The 15,446-nt window shown below is 37.7% G+C and overlaps 1 protein-coding gene across 2 annotated transcripts; it reads right to left on the reverse strand.

The window, feature by feature from the left end:
- On the reverse strand, window positions 1–12,487 carry SPNS1 (SPNS lysolipid transporter 1, lysophospholipid). 2 transcript variants are annotated; one of them, XM_014063494.2, is made up of 13 exons: window positions 12,353–12,487; window positions 10,711–10,949; window positions 10,326–10,391; window positions 10,076–10,212; window positions 9,424–9,575; window positions 9,134–9,200; window positions 8,809–8,951; window positions 6,532–6,690; window positions 6,135–6,324; window positions 5,933–5,998; window positions 5,283–5,381; window positions 4,390–4,561; window positions 1–3,227 (listed from the first exon to the last, which is right to left on the reverse strand). In XM_014063494.2, exons 2-13 carry the CDS (start codon window positions 10,925–10,927, stop codon window positions 3,133–3,135), a joined length of 1,563 nt encoding a protein of 520 aa, XP_013918969.2. In that variant the 5' UTR covers window positions 10,928–10,949; window positions 12,353–12,487; the 3' UTR covers window positions 1–3,132. The 2 variants fall into 2 exon arrangements, with proteins under 2 accessions (XP_013918969.2, XP_013918970.2); XM_014063495.2 differs by having other exon boundaries at window positions 10,711–10,929; window positions 12,353–12,481.
- Window positions 12,488–15,446: the final 2,959 nt, after the last annotated feature.

The following is a 15,446-nucleotide window of genomic DNA, read 5'->3' on the forward strand; positions in this document are numbered from 1 at the left end:
TAAACATGATAAAGCAGCTTTATGTTTTATTAATACATATATTCTACTCATGTATACAAAGTGATCATAGTAAGTCTGTTCTTTGCATAAAAAAATCCCAACGCAGAGGAAGAAAATTATATCCTCTCCTATCATTGCTTATTTTTTAAATATAAAAGGCTTTCTCCACACTATCCAACTTTTTTTAAAGAGTGTCATTTACTTATGAGAATGGGATAGACACAAGAGCTGTCTATAGTAACTTTTTAAATTCTTTGAAGAGCTGTCTTTGTCTTCTTTTAATTTGATATTATGCTACATGAATAATGACTTTTTAGCATGCACCTCCCTCTAATATCCACAATTGGTTCAGTCCAGGAAAAGTTTTATAAATTTCTGATTACTGCATATAAAGTCTGCAAACAGCAGACTGCTTCATAAGACTTTATGTATCAGTGAGCTCAGTAAAAAAGTTGTACTTACCAGGATTGAAACGCTATGCTGCTTCTTACTTGCACCATACAACACCAAACTGCAAATCCAGAAACATTCTTACTAATCGTATCCTCCTATTTCTGCACCAATCTTGTAGTAGCTATTTACACGTGTCATTCTGTGCTTTTCCCTTCTCTCCCACCCCACCTGAAATTCAAAACAGCAAGCCACAATGATCATGGTTCATGTAAAAGATTCACCAAGCAACTGTAAAATTAACGTTGACTTTCAAGTTCAAGCTACCAAAGGAAGGTCAAGACAGCATTCAAACTGAAAAAAATTTCAAAAGTGATAAATGGTTAACAAGTCAAACATTATACTAAAATCTGCATTAAGGAAAATATTATTTTGGACCTGAGGCCTGGTAGCACATTGGTTGGAATGCAGTTCAAAACTGACGGGCTCAAGGTTGACTCAGCCTTCCATTCTTCCGAGGTTGGTAAAATAAAGATCCAGATTATTGGGGGGCAATATGCTGATTCTGTAAACCACTCAGAGAGGGCTTTAAAGCACCATGAAGCAATACCTAAGTCTAAGTGCTATTGCTATTGAATGCTTAAATTATGTTGCTAATCTGTCTTGGTTTTCTATCTGGGTTGCCCAAGGGAGAGACAACATCCTGCTATGATCTCAGTAGATATTGCCTCCACATACTGTATTCCAATCATGCTTTTACTACTCCAAAGATCTGTTTTATATACAAAAGCAGTCAAAGCACATAATCATACAATTTTTACATTTGCTATCAGACGAAATTCCATATGGTTTTGCCTTGAAGAATTTGCAAATTCATGCTGTTAAAAAAGTTATCTCATCTAATCTGATTACAAATTATTCCCACCTCTAGTATCTGAGAAAAAGAAACCACGAATGTAAATTAATAACGGCTCCTCAAAAAAATTCAAAAATGAATTAATTTATTGTGGCACAAGCCAAAGCCCACTTTTTTCAGATGAATGAAGAAATAATTGTATTCAACACAGGCGACAGAACAAAAAAGGAATGAAATCTGTAGGCAAAAGCTGCAGACTGTAACATCAGTCTAAGAGAGACTTGCCACACTAGTGGCCTTAATGTTATTGCTCTACCATAATAATCAGTCAGTACGGCTAGGGGTTGAGCTTAATTCAAAATATTTGTAAGCTATCAGATCAGGAAAAATAATTTCAATTACAACTCGTTTTACAATCTGATTTTACATTGAAGCAAACTGAAATGAACCGAAATGGTTATAATCCATTTACATTACAAATTAATTAATAATTAACCACCCTCTAGGCCTTCCGCATAGCCCTTAAAACCTGGCTGTTCCGACAGGCCTGGGGTAAAGACTTGCAGCCCCACCTCAAATGGTATGATTGTTGTGCTTTTTTTAACTGTGTATGGTCTTTATGTTTTGTAACTTTGTCTGTTTTTCCCCTCCCTTGAGTTGTGAGCCGCCCTGAGTCCTTTTCAGGGAAAAGGGCGGCATACAAATAAAGTAAAATGAAATGAATGAAATGAAATAATAAAAACCCACTTATACTTAAAGTGCAACCACTTTCTTTCACAGATGTCTTTGCAGGAAGCCTTTTTATTTAAGCTTCTTCTCCTCAAGGTAAATTTATGTAAAATGCAGCTAGCAACTACGTTATAAGCACTTCAAAGTGACAAACAAACCTCTGCCCAACGCCAGGAGTAGAAGCCAGATGCCAGCAGAACCACAAATAATAAAAAGCAGTAAGCATTGAAAAATAGGAAAGGGAGCTGAAAGTAGTCATCACAGATAAGTTCCTCGATGGGTGGTAGGGAAAAAAACAAGATTTGGTTGTACAAACAAAGTATCAATAATCCAAGCCTTCCCCATCTTCATTCCAATGTTCCACAGCAACGATGTTAGGAACAAAAATATTAAATAGAAGTCTGAGGCTACAACCATTTATGTAACATTTTTTCATGCAAGTTTTCATACTTCAGAAGTTGACAATGATGAAATGCAAATCTTTTTAGCTTCCCAAGTAAAGTATAACTAACACATTAGTGTGATTTTTTTTAAAGAGTCCCTCCTAACACTGACTTTGTCATGAATATTGGTTTTCTCCTGAAAAGAAAAGAAAGCAGGGGGCATCTAGATGGTCAGTTCCTATCAGTATATTTAGAGGATTGTAAAAAGAGAGACAACATCCAAACATTCTTGAAAAAACATATGAAGGCAGAGAGACTACAAATAAAAGCCTTTGTACTTTCGCATAGATGTGATCTGGAAGATTCTGTTTTTCTTAAAACCCAAGGCTATTGAAGATTGATCTTTTCAGTTTTTTTCTTTATAAACCTTTTACAAGTTGCTTTGAATTTTACAATGTAGGAAAAAAATTAAATGAAATAAAAATAAAATCATTCAAATAAAAGTTAAGTAGGGGATATGTTTTTGCTATTTCATCCTCATTCATCTGAGAAATGCCACATAATTCTAAATAGTGTTTGTGATTTATAAAAAATGTCCTGTATACATAGCAAAAAATTGTGATTTCATTTCCTGTTGTCCATAATCCCTGCCTTGGTGCCTTTAAGAGTCTCTCTCTCTCTCTCTCTCTTTCTTTCTCTCTCTCTGTTTCCTTAACTGCCAAATATACAAATCTGTTCAAGTTTCCAAAACTGAAGCAGGATGAAGATGAGACTTCAGATAAGGACACTGGAGACAGGAACTTTTGTTGATCGCCCACGCTGAGGAACAACGATACGGTCCTCTCCTTCCAAAGACTCCTGCAATTGACCTGGAGTGAGGAAAGGAGCATATTAAGGTCCACCTTCACAGGGGAGGGTCTTGTCTAAAGAGGACAAGATTCTGAAAGGAGAATGTCATATGTCAGTGCTCTCTTTCCTATTTTTCAGTGCTATTGTCTTCCCTTATTTCCTTCACATAGTTACATGTTGCCGTATACAGGTAGTCCTTGATTTACAACAATTTGGTCAACTGTTCAAACCTTACAAAGGCATTGAAAAAAGCCACTTATGACTGGTCCTCACAAACTGTCTGAGCATCCCTTGTGACATGATCAAAATCTGGGCAGTGGCATTTACAACCGTTGTAGAGTCCCAGGGTGCCATACACTAAATAAAATAAATAAGGATCCCAGGATCATGTGATCAGTATTTGTTACCTTACCACCAACTTCTGATTAAAAAAAGGGGTTGGGAGTCAGATTCACTTAATGACTGTATGATTCAATTAACAACTGAAACGATCAACTTAACCATCACAAAAAAGTGATGAAAATTGGGTGTGATTCACTTAACCACCTTGCTTAGTGAAGAAAATTCTAGTTCCAGTTCTGGTCACAAGTCAAAAACTATCTGTACAGCAATTCTGAGCGCCCTGGCATTACTCTTGTTCTGGGGTTACTGCTTCAATAGTTGCAAGTGGAAGCATTTGAGCTAAGTTGTTTTCTTCCCTCTTTCAGAATTTTTAAGAAAAAGAAAAAGAATGGAAACAAAGAAATACACAAAAAAGAGAAAGAAGGGAAAAAAGTAAAAAGGACAAAGTAGATAAAATAGGGAACTAGGCATGAAGACAGTGCAAAAAAGAAGAGAAAATATATTCATGTGATTATAGATTTTGAGGAAAGCTTGGTCTGGAGCATCTGTGAAATGTCCAAGGTTAAGAATGCTTCCAGGGCATAGTATTCAATACCAGCGACTCTCTCCTGAGGAACCCACATTGAAAATGTTCTCAAACATACAACATTTCAGGATAGTTGATTCATTTTTGCACTTCTAGCACTGCCTCCTTTATGTGTGATATACAATAAAACCGAAGGGTATTCACCTGTGTCACAAAAGCACGTGCTTTTGTAACACAGCACTGAATTTAGACACAGCCTGAATTCTTGAGGCATTAATTCCAACTCTGGAGATGGTAGACGAAAAATGTTTTACCTTGTGCATACAGCTCTGTCCGTTTACGATCTGCCTGAATGAAACAAGCAGTAGCTAGGAAGAAACCACCACCGATAACACCTACAAAGCTGCAGACCATAAGTGCATATTCCAGGCTTCGAAACTGTGATAGCAATGAAACTGGGCGATCACTCTGGATTCGGTCACTAATCTATGAAAAAATATTAATAGTAATAATGCAATTGATTAGGTAATTTCCCTAAGGAAAGTCTTCAGGAGATAAATATTGTTATTTATTTCTTCTCTTGCTATTTCATCCCACTTGAAATAAATAGCAAAACAGGCCCACATCATAGTTTATTTTTCCTTTGCATGGAAAATATGAAAATAAGAATTTCATTTCATGAAATTCAGCTACTCCATATCTGAAGTCTGAACAATAGCAGCCTACTGACACAAAATGCAAAAGAAGTAAACATGGTTTTAGAACAGCAGTTCCACACAAGTTTTCAATTAAATCTCACATTTTGAAGAAAAGAAACATTGTTAGATATCTCTATACAAAAATGGGTATGGAATCTACACTGTCTCAAGAACAAAACCATTGGTTTAAAGACACATATGAATGTGACGTTCTTTAATCTTATGTATTAATTACAATCCTCAAACCTAGCATCTGCAGTGGCCTTACAGTCCTAGGGACGTTATAATGCAAAGCTATGCTGGAATGCTTACTTTTAATTTGAAAAGGAATTACAAGGAGAACCTGGAATTCAGGTAGCTGCAAGAGGTTTTGTGAACTGTTTTGATTTGGTAAGGACTGCACTAATTGGGAGAAAGAATGGGGGGGGGGGAGAAGCTGCTTAGGAGGTGGAACAGACAGGAATATCAGTTCTACATCTCCAGCCTAAGCCTTATATCCAAATGCTTACCAAACCAATAAGATAAGGGCTCCCTGCATCCCCCAGAAGATGGGACAACAGAATCTGAAAAGCTTCAGCTGTAGAACGCCGAGTTGGGATGACAACATACTGCAAAGAGAAAAGGGGATATTTTATTTGATACGCTTTGTCAAGAAATATCAAGTGACTGCAGAATAAAGCTATAATTGTTCATCTTTTTTTTTCCTTTTTATTGTTTTAAGCTACCTAAATAACCCCATACTGAGATGGGTAGCAAATAAATTTAATAAACAAACAAATAAATAAAGGAGGGGCAGGGAGTTTGATTCTACAGGCTTAGGGCCACTAGCTACTCGACTTCTTGTCAGAAGGAGGGAAAGCCAAGAAAGGTGGATAGGATTGGTGTTGCTGCCATTAAGGTATGAGGCAATTAAACAAACACAGATTCAATGATGAACCTTTCTGCAACATTATCTAGGGAGAAGGGAACAAAATATCAGAGATTGGTCACATGAACTATCAGAAGTCCTGTAGGATAACACAGTTACTAGTGATATAATTCTACTGCTGATTGTTTCTCTATTTCTACTTAAAAGGCCTGCACTTGTGCTATTAATTTCCAACTCTCAGACCCTGTTTGTTGAGCAAATGTATGTGTTTTCCTTTCCCCATTATCTTACCAGAAGCATGTCTGCCACTATGGCCCAGTTGAGGGAAAGGAGGATTTCACCAATAAAAATAAATACCTACAAGGAAGAATGAAGAAGAATCATTTTGTTGTATTTTTAAAAGATATTTTTCATGAAGTGCCATACACAGAAATGCCCTTTCTTGTGCCCCCAACTGTTATATTAAGGTCAAGGAGAAACTTAAGAAACTCACGTAAGTGGCAACAATGCTCTGTTGAGCAAAGACGACAGCCAGGAAAAGGAAGGGGGCAGAGCCAAGCAGTCCAATAGCGCACACCAGGGGATCAGCACGGGGATTGATGCGATGCCAGCGTCTTGAAATCTCCACTCCAGCAGTAACGCCCAGGACACCAGTCACACAAGTGATAATGCCAAAGATGAGGCTGCAGAGATAATTACATATGGACTGGTGAGGCTCTTCAGAAATGGTTCAAAATGGTTAATTAACCAGCATGTTGGAATCTTTTCAAAAGCCATATAAAGGATTTAAAGAACTCAGAAATTAGTTGTCAAGATATTCTTCAAAAGAGACCAAGAAAATTAACTAAACTAGAAATCAAGACACAAGACAGTTCTCATTGTTAACTCACCTGTCAGAGTCTTCATGACAAACCTTACCACTAGGGCAAGGTGGGAGATTTCCGGTGGCCAACCGTGAGCGGTACAGAAATGCAGGTGCCCACAATGCTAGGGATCCTGTTACAAATGCCACGGCTGTGAATCCTAATGATGATAACACGAAGCTACGGCTGGTCAATCAGGGGACAGAAAGAAAGAAAGAAATAATGTCAGCATGTACTATAGCCTTCTGGATTCCCAGAACCAAATGATAACAGATCTGAACTGTCAGATCCGTCATCTCAACAGAATATTTCTATGTGTTTATAAGTAATGATTTACAACTGAGTCACAAATTGTCCAAGAAATGACTATAGATGACACAGCCTTGTTAGAAGTCATATATGGCAGCTTTCTGATGGTATATATCTTAGGTCAGTGTTTCCCAAACTTGTCCCTTCATTACCCGATACCACTTAGAAAGCCTTATTGAACTTCAAGGACCAGTTTTAAGTTCCTTCAGCACCACTGAAATTTGAAATGGTTGCTGAATGAATAGTTGAGAATTATCTATTGTAAAATCAATAGAAGAGAACATATGTAGCTCGGGATTGGATTGTGTAGCGCTTGGTTGTTTGCTTGCAGACATTTCATTACCCAATTAAGTAACATCATCAGTTAACCAGGACTCCAGGCAAACAGTATCATTGAATAATCTTTATGTCACTTCAACAAAGTATCACTGGTAATTCAATCAATTTTCATCTCAATAAGAATACTTTGGGAGATTTTCAAATATATTTTAATAAAAATTGCAATTTTAAGTGAATTTAAATATCCCTGTTGTGATGGGTAATTGGTTCATTTATCCTTACCTAAATAAAAATTGCTTTTACTCAATTTTGGGTAAGATTTGGGAAGCACTATCTTAGGCCATGAGTAATCAACTTGCTACGTGAATAGCACAAGGCTGATAAGCATTATCTAACTGCAGATATATTGTAAGCTAACATTTCTGACCCTGGCATCCCTGTCTCCCTCTCTCTTGCAGTGTTACCTATACAAATTCATTAGATTAGAGACAAACAAATCCTAACCCCATCAAAGTGTTGAATTAGATTATTTAAAAGAACACTAGGAACCCCCGTAATGCTTCCTATTCTACCAGAATTTTTTAGTCATCGTTTATTGAATAAATCTCGTTGAATTCAAGTATTTATTAAGCAAATCCTACATTGTGGCTTAATATAATGTGCAAACTCCATGAATTAAATGTATATAACAGGCTAAGCCAAAATATGGCTTGTTTTAGGGACCTGTCTATTGTGGTTTATTCACCTATCATAGTTAAACAAAAAGAGTTTAGCAGAAGTATTAACACAGCTCATTTTTTTAGAAAACCACCCTGCTGATGATATTTAACCCAAGGTTTTAAATTATAAATCAAGAGCTAAGGCAAGACCAGTTTCCATATTGACTTGCTGTCCTAGTTTCATTGCAAAGGAAACTCAGTCGATGTCACACCCAACATCTCTTACAACTTATTTGCCAACCGTGTCTGTCAAGATTGGTGTTAACAAAATCACAAATCTGCTAAAAAGCTCTTTACCTTCATACTAATAAAACATCAAAAATAGTATCCACACACTAGTCTCCTATAGTAATCATCACTTCTCTGCTATTATTCTATCTCATATACATACATTTTTAATGTATAACTCACGTTGATGAACATAACTTTACTCCTTCCCATTTACTCCAAAACAACCCTGTAAGATGAGCTGATCTGAGTGACTGGGCCAAATTCACCTAGCAGGCTTTCATGGATAAGGGAGACCTTAAACTAGTAGTATCCCAGTTTCTAAGCCAGTACCTTAACCACTACACCAAAGTAGTTAGCACTTCCCTAGTAATTATAAAAAAATATCTAATACTCTGCAATCTACACACAAACGTCTAGTTCCTTGGCCAGATATTTTCTAGAAATCTCCTACCAAGACTACCAGATTACTACCATAATAATCTGTTGTTCTCTGTCAGCCTGTAAATTTCATACTGAGCTTCTTTTCTTTAAAATAATACAAACCAAGTGGTTTCTGAGAGAAATGTCAGTGATCCAGCCCTCGACACTAGCCCTTTTACGTGGAGGGACAAAATTTCATGTCACTTCTGCTTATCCTACAAGTTATGAAAAGCTTTGTTTAACTCTCATTTATGAGTATTTTCGCTTGAACCATTAAAACAAAGGCTAGAAGGTAATTCAGGGGGAAAAACAGAGAAGCAAGATCTCTTTCTGTCACATAACTCACTTGTGACTCAGGGCTCTCAAATCAGCTGTCCATGAAGTGTAATGAAGAGGGGCATCAGTGCGCGTCTCTACAGCTCCTCGGGGTGGTTCACGCACCACAGTTATCAATAATAGCAAAGCTAATGCTCCCAAACCTGGAGTCACCTGAGGGGGACATAAGAAAAAAAATCAAATGTGAAACACTCTGAAAACAGAAAAATATATGTGAATGACTGGAGAACAGGCTGCTGTCTAACTTTGGGTAAAAAGAAGTTTCAGAATTAGATTTAAAAAGATTTTTAACAAAACAATAAACATTAACTAAAGTAGTTATAAATTATACTTACCCGCAAAGCCCAATGCCAATCATCAGCCACATCTTTCACCTTCGACCCCACAATATAACCCAGTCCACTGTAAAAGAAAATCAGGAAAGCATTCAAATCTATACTCTGACAGTATAGATTCTATACTCTTTCACCAAAGCCAGTTAACACTTTTATCAGCTTAAGTCTTTTAGGATATGGATATGCAAGTTGTATAATGTAATGTTAGTTCTTGATTTTCAACAAAGATCTCTGGTTAAAAATCCATCTTTTTATTCTCCCTCCAAATATAGAGCACAGGATGTTCCCACCTGCCTACAGGTATAGCAAAGTAGAAGATGCTAAGCATGCGGGATCTCCGGTCACCCAAATACAGGTCAGCAATAATGGTGGGGGCAATAGTTGAATAGCTAGCCTCTCCCACACCCACTAGGCCTCGTGTAAGTAGCAACATCCAGAAGAACTGAAGAGGAGATAAAAAACAGTGTATGAAAAATATAGAAGCAGACATAAGCTTTAAATCTAGAATACCCTCAATAGGAACCTTGAAACTTCTGGCTGTGAGCTATGAGTTAAATATTTTAACTCAGTTCAGATTTTATTTACTTATTTATTTATTGCTTACTTAAAACAAAGGTGCTTTCAGCAATAAAACAGGAAACCTTAGAAAGATTTATTTCTAATTTTGGATAGTTTATTTGAGGTTTGATTAAAAGAGAGCAAAAATGTAACTACTTGAAAACAGCACTAGCCAGAGGGTTAATTCCCCCCTTCATTGCCTGCTATAAAACTTTGTGCAATTGAAGGTATGAAATTCCTCATCACTAAGCCTATTAGAAAGATTTCATAACTTGAAAATGCAGAATTTCAAGAATTTTTGGAGAATGCTATATATATATTCAATTTTCCCATCCCCATAATTTTAATTTACCACAAGTCCCCTCTTCCACACCTGATAAATACCTGCTTGGGGATGAAACTGCTCCCTAGAGTCACAATAGACCAGAAGAAGATTCCTATACACATCAGGTATTTGCGATTGTAACGATCACCCAGGTAACCAAAAATAGGTGCCAGTACCATGTAGCTGCTAATAAAAACTGTTAGGAAAGGGAAAAAGAGTTTTATGTTCCACCTCTGTTCCATATGAACTGTGTAAATGGCTACAGAGGGGACAGAAAAGACAAGCAAGGCCTATTGCATCAGCCCTCACCTGTCTGTAGCAGTCCTGATTTGCTGTCATCAATATCAAAAAACTTCTCAATGTCAGGAAGAACACCTGAAACAAGGCAAAAAAATTACAGAACTTCAGATGAGGAGACAAATATAGTACTTTTCATTAATTTCATCCATAATGATCTAACACAGTTGTGTCAAAGTCACATTGTCATGGTGACAACACATGAGCTATCACAATTTTTTTCCCTTTCACTAAACTAGGCATAGCCAGTGCATGACGCATCTGGACCGTGGACCAAAGCCAGGAACAAATGGGGAGAATCTATTTACCTTTGCTTTAAAAGTTACACACCTTCACCTATTTCATCAGTTCAAAAAAGAAACTGGAAAAATTTCAGCTACCATTCTATTATGCTTACCAGCCACAGTGAAGCGATCCATGTAATTCAGTAGATTAATAAAAAAGAGTACACCCACAATAAGGCCAGCATGTTGAGAGGATATCCCTGTCAGGGCCCGTACTTCTTCTTCCCCTATATGTTCCGGCTGAGGTTCATCTTTTCCTTCACCTTCAGTATCATCTGCCTGGGTCAAAATTGGAGCTGTATCAGCATAAGATTGCTGCTGCGATCCCATGGCTAGGAATAAGAAAGATCCACTGTAAGAAAAAAATGTATAATTACAGAAGAAATGGACTTTAGAAATGCAGGATCTACTTTAAAAAACAGATGGTCTACCAAAACTGTAGAATTACAGGAGAACAAGATTAGAATGGGGAACCCACAAGGCCTATCAATTTTTGTAAGCCACCTAGAATCATTAAATGTGAGTGGGATGCCCTACAAATTTTCTTCAATCAATCAATCCATCAAGCATGGTGGAAAAACAAATTCTATCAAAAGCACTGAACCCAGACAAGGAAACTACTTCAACTCAAGAGTTATCCTAAACTTCCTTCATTTGGTGTCCTATTATGATTTGTTTTAGTATCCTATGACTGATGATGTTCGTCCATCGTGTTTGAAGAGGACCTTGACATCTATCAGGCTGTCCACGATGTTCCTGCAGATGGCTGGTAAGGCCTACATGGGCATGAAATCTTCCATCACATGTCAGGCAGACATGTGTGAGCACTATCCTATGATTATCATTGAGTTGTATCCCATGATTTATGAGGATTGTATCTACAAATTTTTATCAGTCAATTAACTGAAGCATGGTGGAAAAACAAATGTTACTATTTAAAGGCAGATCAATTTAGAACCCAAATGAGGAAGGTAGTTTAACTCAGTTATTCTAAACGTCCTTCATTTGGTGTCCTATTATGATTTTTGTTGATTGCCTTAGATTTGCATGATTATCACTGGGCTGTACCTTTAATTAATGATGATTTGTATTGTATGATTATGACTTGTTGCTTGTACATACACTGAGAACTTATGAGCCAAAAGCAAATTCTTTGTGTGTGTCCAATCACACTTGGCCAATCAAGAATTCTATTCAACAAAGGGGAAAGTGGCAAATTCCTTTGGCAGATGCCTTCATTTCGCAACCGAGCCAGGAATCTTTGCCAACTCTACCTCAAATTCCTGGTATCTCCCAGCCGATTTTTTTCTACCCACGTCTGCTTCTAAGAAAGCGGGGGAGGGGGAGGGGAGAAAAGTTCTCAATAGGAGAGCCTGATCCACAGGGTTGTTGTTAGAAATGACCCACACAACTACATTCCCCACCTCTCCTTAGAAAAAAAACAGACTCTCGGGCCTCTTCCGAAAGAACGGAGGCAAACACGGGTGGAAAGAGACAGTGATGGGCAGGCTGATTCTTTCAAAATACGAACTATATCCAATCATCATTGTGGGAGGCTTAACTGCCTCCGACTAAACCCTAAATGCTGGTTTCATCCTGCAGGTATAATTCAGCCAGAGGCCCCCCCAGGATCAGTGAATCCTCGCCTAGAATGATCCATCAAAATGAACTGGGGGAGGAACTCTTTAAAGAGCGCGTGCTAAGCTTCCCTCCATCTCCAAATTCAATGTAATATTCCCCTTTCCACAAACTTACCCGGCCTTTCTCCCCTCGGTTTGAACTGCCGGATCAGATCACGTGAGTGGTTTTTTTGTTTTTTTTTAAAGAAAGGCAGTTCTTTGAGAGGAAAAAAAAGGGACCACGACCTTCCTTATCATATGACTTTTTTTCCCCCGCCTTTTCCGCCCCCGCCTCGCGCGCTGCGACTCGGAGCTCTTCTGAGAGGCGGAGCCCTCGGCGGCCGAGGGCGGGGGCGATTTGCCTCGGCGACAACCAATGGAATGGGCCCTTTCATTGGCAGAAGCAGAGGAAAGTGTCAGTTTCTGTTGCTCTCGTTACCAGTCCTGGCACAGGCTCCTCCTACTTCTCCCCTCGAGCAACGGGGCTCGTGTCTTTGTTGGTTGTTATGGTTACGGAGTATTGCTTTTTGCCCAGCTCTGTTTCCTTGCATCGCACTGTCTCTATGACATTCAGTGTGTCCTAATTTACAAAATATCACATTTTACTTTATTACTACCAGTTTTGCCCTGGCTTTCTTCGTTATCGCACCTCTCTTAAGTTACAGAGCCATCTCAATCATCTTAAATGATGTTAAATCATCTTAAATGTTTGGCAAGTCCCATTTTTAAAAAAAAGGTGGATGATGATGATGATGGTGATATTGATGCAGGTGGGAGTGAGAGAACAAATTGTTTAGTATAACTTGAGGCTTACAATTTACAATTATTGTAAACCTTCTGTTGGACTAATAAAGATACAATCTTAGAGCATCAATTTTAGTTAATTTGGCAATAGGAGCATGCCCTATGTAGTGCCCTAAAGCATCCAGTTAACCATTTCCAGCTGTTGGTTAAATAAAATTAAACAATTGTGTTACTAGTAATATTAATTCATACAAAAACATGTTCGTAGGTTATGTGATATAAGTTTATAGCCCTATGCAGATTTACTCAAGTTATGAGCACAGAATTAAGCTTGCTTTCATAGATAATTATTAATAAGTTTTCATAATTATTTTTGTGAATATTCCCCTTCAAAACCAATTTTACTTATTTCATACTTGCAGCCTAAAAACACATTCTAAATAGTCCCAAACATGCTTTTTCAAGAGGCAACTAGACTTTCTGGTTTTTCTTTGAAGATGTTTTACTTCACATCCAAGAAGCTTCTTCAGCTCTAGGAAGCTAAATGTTTTCAGAGAAAAATCAGAAAGTCCAGTTGCCTCTTGAAAAAGCACCTTTGGGACAACCATGACTCACAATCTTCATTAGACACATGCTAAATTATATACAGTACTTTGCTGTACTGGACAATTGCTTAATAACAAAAGCAAACCCAAACATTACGTTGTGGTTTAAAACATGTTCATATATAATACTATAAAATAATGGTAGGGCTCATACAATTCAGTTACTCATGCTTAATTATGATGTTTCTACTCAAGCAATTTTGTCTGCATTTATAATACAATAGCAGAATTGGAAGTGACCTTGGAGGTCTTCTAGTCCAACCCCCTACCTAGGCAGGAAACCCTATACTGTTTCAGACAAATGGCTATCCAACATCTTCTTAAAGACTTCCAGTGTTGGGGCATTCACAGCTTCTGGAGGCAAGCTGTTCCACTGGTTAATTGTTCTAACTGTCAAGAAGTTTCTCCTCAGTTCTAAGTTGCTTCTCTCCTTGATTAGTTTCCACCCATTGCTTCTTATTCTACCCTCAGGTGCCTTGGAGAATAGTTTGACTCCCACTTCTTTGTGGCAACCCTTGAGATATTGCAACACTGCTATCATGTCTCCCCTAGTGCTTCTTTTCATTAAACTAGACCAGGGGTAGTCAACCTTTTTATACCTACCGCCCACTTTTGTATCTCTGTTAGTAGTAAAATTTTCTAACCGCCCACCGGTTCCACAGTAATGGTCATTTATAAAGTAGGGAGGTAACTTTACTTTATAAAATTTATAAAGCAGAGTTACAGCAAACTTCTACCGCCCACCGTGAAAGCTGGAACGCCCACTATTGGGCGGTAGGGACCAGGTTGACTACCATTGTACTAGACATACCCAGTTCCTGCAACTTTGCATGACCCAAGTATAAATTAGCCAACCTACATTTGCAGAAAATATTAAACATGGTAAATAATATGATTTATTTTTTTATTTTATTTGGTTTGTTAAGCATGTATGAGAAAACAAGTATAAGTATCAATATAACAAATAAACATAAGTATAAGCTGATATAAGAATATACATAAGAAATGAGTACAAATAAATGGAAACAGTATGATAGGGACTGTAGGCACACTGGTGGGCTTATGCACGCCCCCTTACAGACCTCTTAGGAATGGTTGAGGTCCTCGGTAGGCAGTTTAAGGTTAAAGTTTGGGGGGGTTTGAGGATGTAACAACAGTGTTGAGTAATGCATTCCAGGCATTAACCATTCTGTTGCTGAACCTGTATTTTCTACAATCAACTTTGGAGCGGTTTACTTTGAGTTTGTATCTATTTTGTTTGCCCTTCTATTATTGAGGTTGAAGCTGAAGTAGTCATTGACAGGCTTGGCTTTGGCATGGCCACAATGATTTTTAATCATGGCTTATGCCTTATAGTTTGGCTGGTTTTGTGAACACATCTCAAGCATAATGCAGCTATCATCACGGTATTAGCTAGGTTGGAGATGATGGCCACACATTGCCCAAAACCCCATTCCTGCAGTGTTATTACAGATTTATTGTGAATTGTCTGTATTGCAGATACCTGCTGTCTCTTCCAGCAAAGCAATTTTATTTCTTCCTTTTTGAAAGGCAGCTTCTTAAGAGTTGTATTGCTCAAATTGAAAATCTGCAAAATGGGTATGGGTAGTCTTTGATTTAACAATTGCTGATTCAATGACTGCATCAGAACAGATAGTTTTAGGGCCATAAATCACTTTCTGCCAATATAAAGTGTGCCAACTCTACTCCCACACACACCCTATGACATAATTAACCTACCAATTAAACTGCTGGAGTCACAGAACTATTTAAAAGCCCATATGCATTGGGAAGTTCTCTAATGTATTTTACATAATGCTGTTAGATGTACAAGTTACATTTAAAAAAAACTTTCAATTGTTAAAAAGTGGAAATAGGCAA

The sequence above is a fragment of the Thamnophis sirtalis genome, unplaced genomic scaffold (assembly GCF_051295495.1).
Source record: "Thamnophis sirtalis isolate CommonGarterSnake01/CBP01778 unplaced genomic scaffold, rThaSir2_p1.2 scaffold_4, whole genome shotgun sequence".
Classification (NCBI taxonomy): domain Eukaryota; kingdom Metazoa; phylum Chordata; class Lepidosauria; order Squamata; family Natricidae; genus Thamnophis; species Thamnophis sirtalis.

Bases quoted from the DNA above. Each gene is read 5' to 3' on its own strand.
- SPNS1 (XM_014063494.2), bottom strand. From the start codon at position 10,927: ATGGGATCGCAGCAGCAATCTTATGCTGATACAGCTCCAATTTTGACC. The intron at 8,952-9,133 runs GTAAGTATAATT...TGTCCCCCTCAG, and splicing joins ATTGGCATTGGGCTTTGCGG to GTGACTCCAGGTTTGGGAGC. The intron at 4,562-5,282 runs GTAAGCATTTGG...ATTTTTTCATAG, and splicing joins GCCCTTATCTTATTGGTTTG to ATTAGTGACCGAATCCAGAG.